General features: G+C 35.0%; 1 protein-coding gene across 9 annotated transcripts in view; it reads right to left on the minus strand.

Annotated features, from left to right (window-relative positions):
• Window positions 1–3,829: 3,829 nt before the first annotated feature.
• The window catches only part of naa25 (N-alpha-acetyltransferase 25, NatB auxiliary subunit), a 151,323-nt gene continuing 137,770 nt past the window's right edge, over window positions 3,830–17,382 (minus strand). For 5 of the 9 annotated variants that reach the window (XM_069932813.1, XM_069932811.1, XM_069932814.1 and 2 more), the window contains one exon: window positions 3,830–10,517. In XM_069932813.1, the coding sequence (XP_069788914.1) occupies window positions 10,395–10,517 (123 nt within the window). In that variant the 3' untranslated portion in view covers window positions 3,830–10,394. The remainder of the gene's footprint in view (window positions 10,518–17,382) is intronic. The other 4 variants (XR_011356138.1, XR_011356137.1, XR_011356136.1 and 1 more) reach the window with 4 other exon arrangements.

Genomic DNA, 17,382 nt, shown 5'->3' on the forward strand with positions numbered 1-17,382 from the left:
GGCACAAATCCTAAGTTTGCAGATAACACAGCAAAGAGTATAGTAACATCATTCAAGAAAATGTTTGAGCAAAGTGCATAAGGCATAAATACTGGTGATGCAATATCAAATTAGATTATGAGTAGGGAGGCGAACATAGAGACTTCAAGCAGATACAGACAAGCTGAGTGAGTGAGCAAGAACATAGTAGCTCTAATACAGTGTGGACCATGAACTTATTCACCCTGATGCACAAAAAGGTTGAGTACTTTTCAATGGTGAGAGTTTGGGGAGTGATGGCATTCAAACACATTGTTCAGTCACTGAAGGGGATTGAAAGTTATATGGAGTCTCGATTTGGAAAGATTTGATGGTTGCATTAAACATTTTGAAAGGTATCGAAAAGAGTACAAAGCTTCCCAATGTCATAGATGTTGGTACCAAGTTTTAATATAACTTGCAAAAAACTAAAATGAATACGAATTTCTAAAAAAAAAATGTATAAGCAAGTCATTAGTTTGTTGTGTACTGACTGAAAGATGGTGGAAGGAAATTCAGTCAGCATTTTCAACAGGGTTAACAGATGAACCAGCTCTTATTGAATACTGTATTTGATACAACTGAAATATAAATCTACAGATCTTAAACTGTCAATAAGAACAAGCCCTACTGGCCTTGTGCTATCCTGACCATCTTCTAGGGGGTTTAATCTCTGTCAACTTGTCCTTGCCTTGGCCTTTACTGCTTATATACTGCAAAGATGTAATCCTCAGCACTTCAATGACCTTTATTTCACTGGACAATGTCAAGCTAGAGGAGGTTTCATTTTGAATTTCATACTTTTACAATGTGTCCAAGATCTAACCCACTCCATCTCTCTACCTCACTATCACTATCTCACCTGCTTCAGCTCCTGGATTATCCTTTGGCAGTTTACATTAGATACAGAGTTGCCGCTGTACCCTGGAAAGACACATGAATTAGACATATTAATAAAGAAACGTGCCATTTACAAGGAGAAACAAAAGGAAAAACTTTCACAATAATTGCTAAGATTACAAAAAAGGTACAAAGTACAAATCTGACAGAATGAAACATAGAGATGAACAATAAGAAGATACATGGAAGGAAAGAAACAGTTGAAAGGATCATTGTTAGCAAATGCTTTATGAAATAACCTTAACACAAAACTATACAAATACAATGCACTGGACCAACACTGAGAAAACAGTCAGGCTTTAATTCACTGAACAATTTTTTTGCAAACGTATTTTACAATAATCTCAAGACCAATAGATAGATACATGCTCACAACCTATATTTCCTCTTTTTTTGATAAACACATTATTTAACTGCTATGAATCCATTACCATGGTCTAATTCCTGTTTTCTTACCTTGTGTGAGCCTTGCATCACTGATGTGGAATCCTGCCAAAGTGATACCTCAAAAATATACAGGTTTGAATAATCCCCATTCACAACAATCAAACCCACATTCTTCAGTTAATAGCAATTAATTTCCTAAAATGCAATCTTTTAAACAAACAATATTTCAAGAGCTCAACGTAGGTCAAAACCATTTCAATCAACATAAATTTGTAAATTAGTACATTACAGTTCCAATTTTTTTTAAAGTTAGACTTTTCGTTAGAATCTCTCAAGTACAGTATATTTAATTAAAGCTCTTGCGCTGGGTAGGTCACGTCTCCAGAATGGAGGACCGTCGCCTTCCCAAGATCATGTTCTATGGCGAGCTCTCCACTGGCCACCGAGACAGAGGTGCACCAAAGAAGAGGTACAAGGACTGCCTAAAGAAATCTCTTGGTGCCTGCCACATTAACCACCGCCAGCAGGCTGATCTCGCCTCAAACCGTGCATCTTGGCACCTCACAGTTCGGCGGGCAGCAACCTCCTTTGAAGAAGACTGCAGTGCCCACCTCACTGACAAAAGACAAAGGAGGAAAAACCCAACACCCAACCCCAACCCACCAATTTTCCCTTGCAACCACTACAACTGTGTCTGCCTGTCCCGCATCGGACTTGTCAGCCACAAATGAGCCTGCAGCTGACGTGGACATTACCCCTCCATAAATCTTCGTCCGCGAAGCCAAGCCAAAGAAGGAAAGAAGAAAGATATTTAATTAAAGCTACACTAATGTCAATGATCATCTTGTTTCAGACTGTTGAGTGCCAACTGTCATGATCACGTGATATTTTGACCAGTGCATTTGTAATAGCACAAATGTGTAATTTTCAATGTGTTACTCCCTTAGTCAATTACAGAATCACTAAAGTCCCATGAACAAAAAGCATAATTGGCATCAATTTCTCAAACTTAAAAAATTGTTGAATTACCCAGCATCCATACATAACAAGACTACTTTGGTTATATACAAATAAACAAACTAACCAAATTGATTTGCATATACAACAGATTCCCATTTCAAGTCAGATAAGGATAACAACTTTTCCATTTGCAAGTCCCAAAGGTGCAGAAACAAAAGACCAGTTGTAAAGAATCAGATACTACACTGAAAATTATTAGCTGAACTTTATTGCTTTAGTAATATTTATAAATTTAAATACACATCCGGAAACCTGCTGAATTATCAATGGTCAAATTCTGTTCAACATTATAAAATGGTTTTTTTTGAGAACTATCACAGCCTTAAAACGTTTAATCTCTGGATTCTATATAATGGGGTCATTAAAGAGAACGGCATTTGTAAATATGCATCAGATAAAACATCAGTATTCTTTAATCAAGGGCAAGATTTGGGAAGGAAAATGTAATGTGTGTAGAGCGAGATAATCAACTTCACAGCTCTGAAATTCTTTGATGCTGCAGGATCAAAATAAAATACTGGGATTTGCCAGATTAGATTTCAATTGGACATATCAGGTAAGAAAGCTGTAAGCTACAAGTACACCTGTAATAAAGTAAGAGCACACAATGGATCTAACTTCAGTTAAGCATATGATAGTCACCCAGGGTAAATGGGTTATAAATGAAGCACATATTTAGCTGCTGAAGTATGCATTAATATGCTTTATGATTGTTCAGGTCAGAAATGAGGATACAACACTGGTCCTTCATTCTATCAAGAGTTCAATCACCTAAAGAAATTATAGCTGTCCGCAATTACACATTGCCTGCTCAATCAGTAAGCTGTCTCGAGCAAAAGAAAATCCTGAATGATTGTCTTAAAAAAAATGTCAATGAGCATTATTTAGTTCTTGTCCAAAAGACCACAGCATGTGCACTAAATCTGCCATTCTGCCAGAATGTGACTTCACATTGGGTATTTTCAATTTCTGTCCTTAACTCTCCAAGAAGCAATGTGAATGGCTCTTGATTTGTGGTGTAGTTTGTGTTCAACTAGTCAAATGAAGTGCTTTCTCCGCTGGGAGAAATTAATTCTATTACACAGATGGATTCCAAATGTGAAGTGCAAAATTTCCTTGAATTAAAATTTTTTTTGACAATATCATTTTCTTTAGAAAGGACATGTTATTCTCAGTCGATCCAGTCAACTGGGTTGATCCTGCATGAAATCCCAGAAACCACGTTGAAGCAACCAGAAACCTTAAACATCATTCATGTGTTCAGTGGGTACTCCTGTGTTCCATATTGATAATTCCCGAACCATGAGCCCAGGACAACCATATAGGGGAATGGTGGGTGGTGTGGCTAGAAAGAACACAAACACCTGAATAATGTGTGGGTGTTTAACATGCCCCAAATTTCCTGTTTGCACCCAAATTTTGAACTTTACAATGGGAGGAAGCACAAAACTCACAAAGGGAATAATATCAACATAGACCAGAATTACTGAACCAACAATTGAAATAACAAAACTAATTTTACTTCTGTGGAGCACACAATTGGACTGCAAGTTAAATCTTATTGGCAATTGTTACATTATCTTTGCAGTTACGTAACAAATTTTTGCAAAGACATAATTCCCTAGTTGATGTGGTAAAAATTAATCCAGGTTGCAGCACAGATGGTAACCATTTTGTCCACTTGCCCATAGCAGCTCTTTGAAAGACCAACCTCAATATATTGCATACTTCCTTCAGGAGCCAGATAGTGGGGTCATTCAGATTTATTGTCAGAGTACATACATGACATCATGTATAACCCCAAGGTCCTTTCTCCTGCAGGTGAGGCAAGGCAGAATTACCAAAATTGGTAGTGCAAAAAAAAATTGTACTTGACATTCACATGTAAACAAATAAAGAAATGTAAACAGATGGACTAATAGCTACTCACATTGGGATACTGATGCCGGTACTTAAAAATGTATCCAAGTACAAGCAAAAGCTATTGATGGATTTGTGGAAAACGGCAGGATGTAACTAGGAAAATATAATCATCAGGCTTTATTCTCCATGCACATTGAAAATTCTGCAATGTCCAGGGAAAGTCAGTACATATCTACCCATCCCAGTCCCAAAATTAATTTATTTACAAAGTCTGCTCTGTGATAGTAATAAAGAATCAATCAGGAGTTAAGAAAATTATATTTGCTATGGTTCTAAATTATTTTACCTTCCATGAAAATGTCTTTTTTTGGGTCATATGGAGGTAAATTTTTAAATGTTTTCCCTTAATGCACTACCTGTAATCTACTGAAACAAGATTTGCAGCTAGATATGTTTAATGTTTACTCAATAAAACTTACTTTAATAAAAGTGAACCTCAAAAAGCTGCCTAAACCAAGTTTTATATTTAACTAAATTTACAATTAGCTCATTTTAGCAGCATTTGAGCTTGTTATGTCATGAAAACAGAAGACAGGTGCAGAAATTTTATATTCAATAATTATTTTTGTTGAAAGCCAAGAATAGTAACAACAAAGGACAGACTTCTGGACAGGCAGGGTCTCAAATGAGCAAGGCATGGAGGAATATAGAATTAATGCAGTGAAGTGGAATTAAAATGTATATGATGGACAGCATAGACCAGATAGGATGAAAGGTCACTTTCAGTGCTGTACAATTCAAAGTGGCAAATCTTGTTGCCACCAGCTCAGTTTGCCAATATTTGAAACTGCAGGATTTGGGATTTCTCAATAAATCCTTCTAAATTGTCCTTTTCTTGTCAGCAAGATGAACTAATTCAAAATGGTTATTGTACAGTATATGGGCTTTTCATATAATGGGGCAATATGTTGCGACTCAGAAAAAAAATTGAGGAACTCCAAAATCTGGATCCACTTGATATTGAGTACTGTATATGACAGGCTACAGGAAACAAAAGGCAGTTTTTGGTCAAATAACAAGTGCTCATTACTGGGTGAAACCAAGAATGTTTTATTTAATACAGAAAGGACAAAGAAAGTGCAAAGTCCAATGAAAAGGAACTTGAGTGCTAAGCAAGACAATGTAGATGAGGTTCTCAAGTAATATTTTGTAGATCTTCATGAAAGAGGGTTGATACAAATACTGCAGTCAAAGAGGAAGTGTGAATTTTTTGATGATACATAGTTGTTATAGGAGGAATTATTCACGTGTACTATCTTCAAAGAAATCACCAGGTTCAATAAAGTGTGTTGCAGATGATTAAGTACGAAGGAGCAGAGACAAACAATTTTTCCAAACTCTTTCTCAAACACGTGACACTAGAGGACTACAAGGAAGTTAATTGTTTAAAAAATAGTAGAGGGTCAATCTGAGTGAATCAATGGACTCGTGGGTGGCAGATTAGTGGAGAAAGCTTTGAGGGACAACACAAGCTTACATTTACAGATAAATAGATTAATCAAGAAATCAGCTCAAATTAACTAGACTGCTTTTTTAAAAAAAAAGCTAACAAAGAGTGTTTAGGGTAATTATTTTTATCGTCACTATAGATTTTCAGAAGCTGTTTGGCAAGCACTTTGTCAGACTGATTAGAAAGGCAAAATCCAAAAAAACATGGCAACTAGGATTTAAAATTTGTTCAAGTGGCAGAGTACAAAGGGCAATGACAATGGATGAAAGCTTGGTCCCATGCTTCCTGTTGTATCTTTTAGTTAGAACAATGTGCATTAATATAGGAAACATGATCAAAAAGTTTAAAATACCAAAATTAGTTAGGATATAATGAGGGGAAAAAATCTGCAGACCACAAGAAGATTTGTGAAATGGCAAATGGAAACAATTTAGTGGTAGAGAGAGGTAGTAAATAAAAGTAAGGAGATATACCAGAATGGCAAAAAAAAAAACAAGTTAACCAAGTTAAACCATTTGTACAAAACTGCATTTCTGGCCATCATATTCCAGGGAAAATGTAAAAGCACTGGAGGATGGCGAGGAGATAAAGAGAATCCAAACACAACCTGCTGATAGCATTCAGCAGGTTAAGGAGCATCAGTGGGAGAAAAGGAATGGTCGACATTCTGAGCCTTCCTCAGGGAAGTACAGCTTCCCTGATGGATTTTCATAATGAAATATCAACCATTCTTTTTTGCTTGCTTCAGATTCCAGTATTTGGAGCCTCTCTTGTCTATCTTCAAATATAGAAGAACATTGCCTGGAATGGAAAATTTTATTTATGGGAGGATAAGCAGAGGAAACAGGGAGAAATCTGAAAGAAAACCAGAACATATACAAAACCTGCCTGAGCTGATTTCTGTTCTTATTCTATTACTGCTTGGAGTTCAAGATGAATTTTACAATATGCAGGACATGCTAATCACTAATATTCAGTTCTACAGTTTATCTATGCTATTAAGGATTTTAAAATCAAAAGCTGGCTTCCAATTTGTTTAATCACCAATGCAATCGGAATCTGGAACTTTTTATAAACATTGTAAACCGTTTCAGCAATGTTCTGCATGGGATTGCCTCAACTAATAAATGAACAATTATGGCCAGATATTAAGAGCAACTCAGTTTGATACTGAACGACAACACTGCAACTGAATGAGAGTCCAGCAACAAATCAAACCTTCAAGTCCACATTGTGATTTCATACAATGAGGACACAATCTTTCTTGAACAAAGCTGGGCACTTTGGAGGGGGTGGGGTGGGAAAAAGAGAAAGAGTGTCAAGTACAAAAGGGCCAGTCATCTTGGATCCAGGTGTTCAAAGAGTGCAAGCAGATTAGGGAAAGCAATACAAAGATAAAAAATGCAAACTCAGATAAAAACAAAATTGAATTCCACAATGAATAGGAAGAACTATCACTAGATCATCATGTTTCCTTTCACAGACCCAATTCAATAACTGTAAAATCAAAACTTTGAAAAGATTTGAAACTTTGAATTCCAGATCCTAAATGTAGCAACAAATTTCAAATACCTGTATGACAAACCCTGAGCTGGGTGCATATTCTGTCATCAGAATAGAAAGCATACACTAGACTGCCAGCAAGTAAGAAGGCCAGTTATGAATATTTTAGTTGCTCCCATGGTTCCTATTAAAAATAGAAGCAGATGGACAATGACCACATCCTGTCAATACAAAGGGTGAGAAGAACATGAAGTAATTCAAATTACTGAAGAGGTTGTACATAAACAAAATAAGGGGCTTATCATTTGTATTAGATATGGTCAACTCTACAACTGAAATATGTGTTACACGAGAAGCTAGATAATTAATTCTTCACTAATAAATTATGGGTCAAAACTAAAATTTTTAATTAACTGCATTGTATAATGACAATGTTGCTTCAAAATTGTACATATCTATTTGGTTAATCTGACAGAAGTTCCCATTTTGACATTTCGTATCCCATTATTATGCATGCCAGATTATTTTCAATTGATTGGGCAATATAGCTTCAAGCACCACCCCATTAATGGCTCTCAGTAGATTTTCAGATGTGGTCCCATGAAACATAAAATACATTTCCATTCATAAGTATTATGGTTTGAGAGATGGACTATGAACATTGTTGTGCAGTGGCATGAATTTAGTTGAGCGAAAACAGAATCACCTCTTCTAAAGAAAGCAGCAGCAGGCAATCCTAGAAAGAAAATAAGATCCTAGTTTAAAAGTGAAAGAACTATAGATTAACCTGGAATCATGTTTAATCATGGACTGACAGCTCTCAGTGTAATCCAAATAGACACATACTCTTTCACCGCAGCACTGGCAATTTTTTCACCACTTTCCCTTTGGGAACATATCATTGGATTGGTTTCTGGAAGGGCATTCCAGATTATAACTGCTGCATTGATATTTTTCCTCCTGTACCCAGCTCTTCTACCCTGTACATTAAATTGGTTTGCTTTAATCATCACTGGAAACCATCTCAATTATCCCAAAATGTTAATTAATTTTGAACAATTCTACAAAATCTTAACCTTCTTTGCTCTAATAGAGGTCTTTTACTAATCTTTATGTTCGCACATACCTGACCATGCTTATTCTATTCCTTCAGGATAAGCAAATTTAAAATGGTAGGAATGAACACGACCCACAATGATGTGCATGTCTACAAAATATTTTCAATTTCCTCCCTTCTTGCTCCCATAACTGTTTCTCATGCAAACACAACCTATTATAGCATTTAGGAAGGCCAGAAACCCTTTTTCTATTTATCCAAAACCAGGAGTGGCCCAGGACTGTATCATTCATCATCAAGAGTACAAGAAAATACACCAAATTCCAGTCTTACACCAAAATGAAATACATTTTCTTCGAGAGGCCACCAGCTTCTGCGAAGGGATGGGTTACTTTCTTTTTCAATCTTCAGAGTTTGAAATCTTCCCACTTTTAGCTCTCATGTGCCATTCTAATATTAACAAACTCAGTACAAATGAGAGATCAAATTTGGTCTGTATTGTACAATAACATATGATCCATTCAACCACTATGGGAAGCACATGGTCGAGCTTGCTTAAATCTGATTCTGGACTACTAAACTCAGTCTCTTGCTAAATTAATATTGTTGTGGTATTGAAAACCTAGTCGGTCAACAGCTGTTGGTACTTGAGATCAATGTAATCTAAATACAGATTGAACCTCTTTAATCTGTCAATGTCGGGACCAGACCACAGAAAATGCTGGAAAACAGAAATTGACCTCTATGTAAACAAATCAAAATTAGAGCAAAGCTTAAAACAGTAAATAATACTCTGGGCAGCACGGTTAGCATAATGCCATCACAGCGCCAGCGATCAGGACATCAGTGCACTCTTTACAGACAGCGCGGGACTTGAACCCCAGTCCTAATCACTGGGGCTGTAAAGGTTGAATCTGCTGCCATTAGTACAAATTCCTTACAGACAGTGCGGGACTCAAACCCGGGTCCCGATTGCAGCAGATTCAACCTTTACAGCCCCAGTGATGGGAACCCAGATTCAAGTCCTGCATTGTCTGTAAGGAGTTTGTACTAATGGTGGCAGATTCAAAATGCGCTGGACCATGGGAGCTGCCAGACCACAGCGTGCCAGATCATAGAAGTTCAACCTGTGCCAATCTGTTGTATAATATTTGAATGCATGTCTTAAATTCAGGTTTTTTTGTCAAGGTGTATTTTTATACTTTTTGTTCAATATTATGTTTCCCCTCCTCTTCATTAGTCCAGTCTTCAACAAATTGAGAGGGTGCCTTCTTGTTAGATGCACTACTCATTGGTCACTGGAAACAGTGAATACACGAGAAATGTGACAGACATTGGTGTCTTCTTGTTCAGACCCACCCCCTCTGGTGACTTTGTTCTCCTTGGGTGTTCAGAGTTACCACAATGAGCAAGTCCATCAGCAATAAACTGGATAAATGACTTGCACAAACCCTTGAAAAAGAAAAATTGACAGTGAAGTACTTTAGAAACAAAATAAAATCCCTTCAAAGTTAAAAGCTTCTTGGAAGAGAATTATGGAACAAAAGAATAGATTTGAGAGGTCAGATTCACAATGAAGCATACACTCTGTTTCACAGTTGCTGAAAGCAAGTTCTGCTTGGACAACAAAAATTATACAAAAACACTAAAATTGAAATATTGAATAAATTATGATGGAACATATACAGTCTGTACACCAATATGTGATGTATAAGCTGCAGTCAAAATCTCAGTACCTACACGGGTACTGTTTGCCACCGAACAGTCTAATGTTTCATTTGACATTTCAGCATCTCGTCGCAATGACGCTGGGCATATCATGCACTGAACTACACAAGAGGAGCACCCAACATTTTCTAAAAATATTTCTGCCAAGTCTGAGTGAAGGCCTCTGACTTTGAATTTATGTACATAATTTATTAACTTTTTTTGTTCTAAAAACCTTTTATTTTAAACTCTTCTGTTGCAAAGTCCTTCATGCTCTCTGGTAAATGTTCTGGATCAGCTGATGCATCTGATGGGGTCCAAGGAACACATGGTAACCGTGTTGGAGGTGAAACGGCATTGTCGAGCAGTTGTTTTTCCACTGCTCCTTCCCCTCCCCCCACCCTCCCTCTCCTGCTTTGCCTCAAACAGTTAAATTTTTAGGCTTTTAACTGTGTCCAGTCTCTTCCTCAATAGCTCTCCCATCTCCTGAAGGGAACGCAGGTAGCTGCTTTGTACTTTTCCTTGCACCATCCTGGAAAACTTCTGATCACCCTGAAATCAAAATAGTTTTAGATTATCAGCTGTTTCCACCAGTCTGATATTACAATAAACCTCAAAGCACCAAATAAGTACAACACAAAATACATTCCAAATCATATGCACAAGGCAGCATGGAAAACTCACTCTTTTCAATTTGTGCTTAGGGAGAGGAAGAGCATTGCTGCAAGGTGGTCAGCATTTCACTTTGGACACAGAGTAGCAGTATCAATCACATTTGGTCAGTTACAGCAACATGAAATAATCAACTTTGTTCTGCTTTGATCACAACACAGATTTTTGGTTTTAAGGTTGGATAGGTATTACCTACTCTGCACTAGGGTTTTCCCTTACTGGTAATTTGATAATCTCTCAATGAGAAATGCCACATTTACTCAGTAATAATAATCACTGTTCAAAGAATGCTGATTCAGGAGCTCACATAGCCAAAAGTATGCTGTTTATGTTTTATAATGGGATTTGAGCACAAAATACTTCAATGTAATAACAACAGAATATTGTATTGCTGAAGAGGTTTTATGATGTGGAAATAAATATACCATTACTCCTCCAATTTTACAAAATTTTAAAGCTATAATGAAGCCATGCAAGTTGGGAAGAATAGCTGTGGAGGTTGAAAACCCACAAGATTCTAACAGTTTAAAAAAACATTACTTTGAAGTTTTTGGCATGTAAACTAAGAGAGACCATATGGTCACTTCGAACAAGGCAATCTTCGAGAATCCAATTATTTCCTGTTTAAGTACAACCAAGTCCAACACAGTTATCTTCTAGGAAATCATACTATTGTTCGTGAATTTGAAATGATTCCTTGACCCGTTCAACTGTCCTCAACATTTGTGGGAATTGTGACACAAATTAAGTACTGTCATTGACTGCCTTTGGCATGGCCATGCTAATGAGCTGAGCAGGTGGTTTGAAAGATTTCTCCACAAAAAGTATTACAAAGATGATTTTAAAAATTCAAAAACCAGAATTTTATTGTCAAATGGACATCCAAGAATCATTTTATGCTAATTGAAAATTCTGTGTAAATGTTTAAAATATCTAATATAGTATTTTTTCCCAAACTTTATTTAAAGAGAGAAAAAAACATAACATACAGTCTAATAATAATTTAAAATTAATTTTACAAGGAAATATATATATAAACCAGAAAAAAAAAACAAATCCACCCCCCCTCCCCTTAAGGGGAGCCAAAAATATAACATAAATATTTAAAAAATTATAAATGTTAAGAACAATTCAAAGTATATCTAAATTCATATATTCCAAATATGGAGACTATTTACTAACAAAAAAGGAATGATTATCATGTAAATTATGTTATTTTTTCCATAACAATATGTTTTCAATTCATTATGCCAACGTAGTATATTAATCTCTGTACTGTCTTTCCAAGTACTCGCGACACATTTACGCGCTACTGATAACACCAAACGTAAAAAAGCAATTTGAATTTTTATACAAACTCAATCTTCTCAACGAAATCAAATTACCCAACAAGAAAATCGTTGGGTCTAATGGTAATGTAAAGTTATACAGTTTTTCCAAAACTACTTTAATTCCTTGCCAGAATGGTTGAACTTTAACACAAGTCCAAACAGCATGTAAAAAAGTTCCAATACATGAATCACATCTAAAACATAAATCTGAATTACTAAACCCATATTTTTTCAGTTTCTCCGGAGTCAAATATAATTGATGTAAAAAATTATAATTAATAATTCCATATTTTACATTAGTCAATTTATCCTGACACATATCCACCCAATCATCTTCAGGAAAAATAAACATTAAATCATTTTCCCATTTAAGTTTAGATTTTTCCCAATCCGTCTTATCCATATTATCTTGTAACAAATTATACATAACCGAAATATAACCCTTCTTTGGTACAGAGGAAATCAAAGACTCAAATCTCGACAAAGTAAATAAATTCATCTCTCTACCATAATTATCCTCTACCAAGGCTCTAAGTTGGTAATACACAAACAAAGAATTACCAATATATCAAATCTCTCTCTCAATTGATTAAAAGAATAAAATTGTCCCTCTTCAAAACAATCCTGTATTGCCTTTATACCCTTAGAATCCCAACTCTTTAAATAATGATTAAACATTGAAAAAGAAATAAACTGGTTATTATACAATGGAGTTTAAAATTGTTAATTTAACTTTTGATCCCAAAACCCTATAGTTTAAAAATCCAGATCTTTAGCAAATGTTTCAATATCAGCATATTATGTTCCTGTAACAAATTCAAGTTCCAACGAAATATAATTTAATGTACCTCAACCTCAGAAATACACGCCATTTTCACCTTAGCTCAGCTAGGAGGTTGATCTAGATCCATCAACCTACTAATAAACTTCAACTGGGCTGCTTCATAATAATTTTGAAAATGTGGTAACTGAAGTCCACCTAACGCATATTTCCATGCAAGTTTATACAATGCCATTCGAGCTAATTTACCTTTCCATAAAAACTCCCGCACTGCCTTATTTAAATCCTGAAAAAAAAACCTTTAAAAGTAAACAAGGTATTGACTGAAATAAATATTGAATTCAGAGAAAAATATTCATTTTAATACAATTGATCCTACCAATCAAAGTTAATGGAAAATCTTTCTACTTAATCGAATCAGATTTAATCAGTTTTAATATAGGCACATAATTTAACTGATATAATGACTGATAAAAACACACATAAATATTTAATTTTATTTGTCCACCTTAATTTTGTAATAGTTTTAAATTCTGAATAATCTCCTATTCCTACTGGTAAAATTTCACTTTTATCCCAATTAACTTTATATCCTGACAATTCTCCAAATTTCGACAAACACTCTTGTAACTGCTTCAACAACTGTTCCAGTTCCATCAAATACATCAGTACATCACCTGCAAAAAAATTAATCTTATATTCTTCATTCATAACCTTCATCCCTCTAATTTCATCATTTTGTCTAATAGTCTGATAGGTTCAATAGCCAACGCAAATAAGGCTGGTGACAATGGACAGCCCTGCTGAGTTGAACGAGTCAACCTAAATGGTAAAGAAATCTGACCATTTGTCACCACCCTAGCAATCGGGTTTGTATATAAAGCTTTAACCCAACCAATAAAAAAAGGGCCGAATTTAAACTTTTCTAACACCTTAAATAAAAAATCCCACTCAACTCTTTCTGCATCTAATGCAATCACCATAGGATGGTTAGGCTCCTTTCGGATTGCATTGACCAAAGTAATTAATTGAAGAATATTATCTGATGCATTTCTGTTCTTAATAAAACCTGTTTGATTAATATCAAAGTATGTAGCAAATCTATTAGCTAATACTTTTGCTATAATTTTATAATCTACATTTAATAAAGAAATAGAGATCCAATAAAAGTGTCTTCATACAGACCTATCTTTTTTTTTGAATAACAGTTATTAAAGCACTTGAACAAGATTCCGGCAACTTCTGTTCTTCAGTAACTTTTTTTAACACATCTCCAAATACATTAGATAAATCATCATTAAAAAATTTGTAAAATTCCACAGGAAATACATCATCCTCTGGGGACTTTCCATTTGGCATTTCCTGTATAGCTTCCTTAATTTCAAAATCTGTAAATGCAGATTCCAATTATTGAATTCTTTTTAATGGCATTAATAATCCAAGACGCCTGTTCAGCTTTCAAATGCCAAGCAAGTACCTTGTGAGGTCTTTCTCCCAAATCATAATAACGTTGTTTAGATCGATTAAGTAAACACTCAAACTGATAAATTTGTAAAGTATTATAGTGTAATTTCAATTTCACTAAGGCTACTTTTTTGTCTTCAGTCACATCCTTCTGAAAATCTTTCTCTAACTCGGCAATCTGATTTTCCAACATTAAACTTTCTGCCATATATTGTTTCTTAACTTTCGTAGAATAACTAATAACCTGTCCCCTCAAATAAGCTTTTAACACGTCCCATACTACAAAATGACTATTCACAGAATTAATATTCTCAGTCAAAAATAAAGAGATATGCTCTTTAACAAATGTTTTTTCAATAACATTGCATTAAACCTCTATCTATACGACGGACGTACCACTTCTGAACTTTCACAGGAAAAAAAAATGAATGGTCTGATATAACTCTACTTTTATATTTGGCTTGCAGTGCTCTACCCTGTCGGTGTGCTGATACCAAAAAGAAATCAATCCAAGAAAACGAATCATGTCGTGATGAATAAAAAGAAAAATCTTTCTCTGTAGGATTAACCTTTCTCCAAATATCTACCAGATTTAAATCTTTCATCAACACATTGATTTGTATTGCCATCTTTGATTTCCTTATACTCTTCGAATTTCTGTCCAATAAAGGTTCCAAAACACAATTAAAATCTCCTCCAACTGAAATATTTTCATTAGCTTGAGTGAACAATACAAAAAAAGCTTCTGAAATAAATCACTCTCCATCTATGTTAGGCGCATAAAGATTAAACAAAGTCCAAGATTCAGCAAAGATTTTACAGTTCATCCGTAAAACTATACCAGAATTTCTCTCTAAAGACTCCAATTCAAATGGTAAATTTTTATGAATCTAAATTGCCATCCCTCTTGCCTTAGAATTAAAAGAAGAAGAAAACACATGTCCAACCCAATCTCTTTTCAATTTCAAAAGTTCCTTTTCAGTCAAATATGTTTCTTGTAAAAAGGCAATATCAACTTTCTTTTTTTAATACAAGCCAATACTCTCTTTCGCTTAATTGGATTATTTAATCCCTGAACATTAAAAGTTGCAAAATTCAAAGTAGACATTTTTACTAGCTACTAATATATTTACACACTATAAAATAATGTTCCCCTTTATAATTTTTCAAAAGCAAAACAAATCCCACCCCTCAATAAACCAAAAAAAAACCCAAAAAATAATTTTTAAAAAACCACCCAAAGGTAATAACACCCTAAAAATCTGGGTGTGGTAAGCCCACAGTGGTAGATGACAGTCAAAGCTTTCAGTGTCATCCACTCCCACTTCCCAGCCAGATACATATTCATTATGGAATTAAGAACAATCAAATAATAAATATATTCAACCCAATGATTCCAAGCCCAATGATTGTTCCGAATCTTCAATGTCAAGAAGACTTTGTGTCAACACTTCTTTCTTTCCATTCCCATTTCCATTTCCGCTTACCCTCCTCTTAGGAAGTGATGATGAAGACCGCCCATTCCTTTGCAACTCTGGCAATGAATTAGCAAAAACCAAGGCATCATGATCATACTCAAAAAATTGAGATTGAAAGTTTCTGTAAAAAACCTTGAAAATTGCAGGATAATGGAAAGCAAACTTATAGCCCTTTCGCCATGAATTAGCCGAATTAAATTCCCATCGTCTTCTACTAAACTCTTGACTCAAATCGGCATTTTTAAAAAACACTATTGCTCAATGTATATGCACCTAATGAAGAAGATCAAAAATTTATTCAAGATATCTTTTTGAAGATTGCAGATACGCAGGGGAATATACTGATAGGAGGGGACTTTAACCTTAATTTGGACTCAAAGATGGATAAAACTGGAAAAAAGACTAGCAGAAAGAACAAAGTAACCAAATTTATGGTTAAATTGATGCAGGAAATGCAACTTTTGGATATATGGAGGAGACAACACTCAAAGGAGAAGGAATACTCATATTATTTGGGTAGACATAAGACCTACTCAAGGATAGACCTGTTCCTGTTGTCAGCCCACATCCAAGGGAGAGTTAGGAAAACTGAATATAAAGCTAGATTGTTATCGGATCACTCACCCCTGTTATTGGCAATAGAGCTGGAGGACATCCCACCGAGAACATATAGATAGAGATTAAACTCCATGCTACTTAAAAGACAGGATTTTAGAGAATTAATTGAACGAAAAATTAAAATGTACTTTGAAATAAATACGGAATCAGTGAAAGATAAGTTTATACTATTGGATACATGAAAGTGTTCATCAGAGGGCAGATAATAAGTTATGTAACTAAGATGAAGAAGGACTACAATCGGGAAATAGAACAGCTGGAAAGGGAAATAAGCAAGTATAGAAAAAGAATTAGCAATAAGGGAAGATGCAACAAAAAGAAGAGAATTGGCGGACAAAAAAAAAATGAAACGCTACAAACATATAAGGTGGTGAACAACAAAATGAAGACAAAAGTATTATGAGCTAGGAGAAAAATGCACAAAATACTAGCTTGGCAGCTTAAAACAGAACAAACTAAAAGAACGGAATTGGCATCAAGGAAAAAGGACAAACAAATTACATATAACCCAACGGAGATCAACAAAAACTTCAAGGAATTCTATGAGCAACTATATCGAACTGAGGACGAAGGGAAAGAAGACAAAATAGATGAATTTCTAGCTAAAACTGAACTACCAAAATTGCAAGCAGAGGAGCAAAATAAATTAATAAAACCATTTGAAATAGAGGAAATACAGGATATATTAAAAAAATACCGAACAATAAAACGCCGGGAAAGGATGGACTCCCAATAGAATTCTAGAAAACATTTAAAGACTTATTAATTCCTCCTCTCCTGGAAGTAATGAACCAGATTGAAGAAACACAAAACATGCCAGATTCATGCAAAACAACAAAAATTAGAGTAATACCAAAGACGGGGAAAGATCCACAAACACCAGACCAATATCTCTACTTAACTCAGATTATAAGATAATAGCTAAACTATTAGCAAACAGATTGGCTGACTGTATACCAAAAATAGTAAAACTAGATCAAACTGGATTTATTAAGAAAAGACGAACAACGGACAATATCTGTCAGTTCATTAACTTAATCCATGCAGTACAAGGAAACAAGACGCCAACAGTG

This window comes from Narcine bancroftii, chromosome 4, assembly GCF_036971445.1.
Source record: "Narcine bancroftii isolate sNarBan1 chromosome 4, sNarBan1.hap1, whole genome shotgun sequence".
Classification (NCBI taxonomy): domain Eukaryota; kingdom Metazoa; phylum Chordata; class Chondrichthyes; order Torpediniformes; family Narcinidae; genus Narcine; species Narcine bancroftii.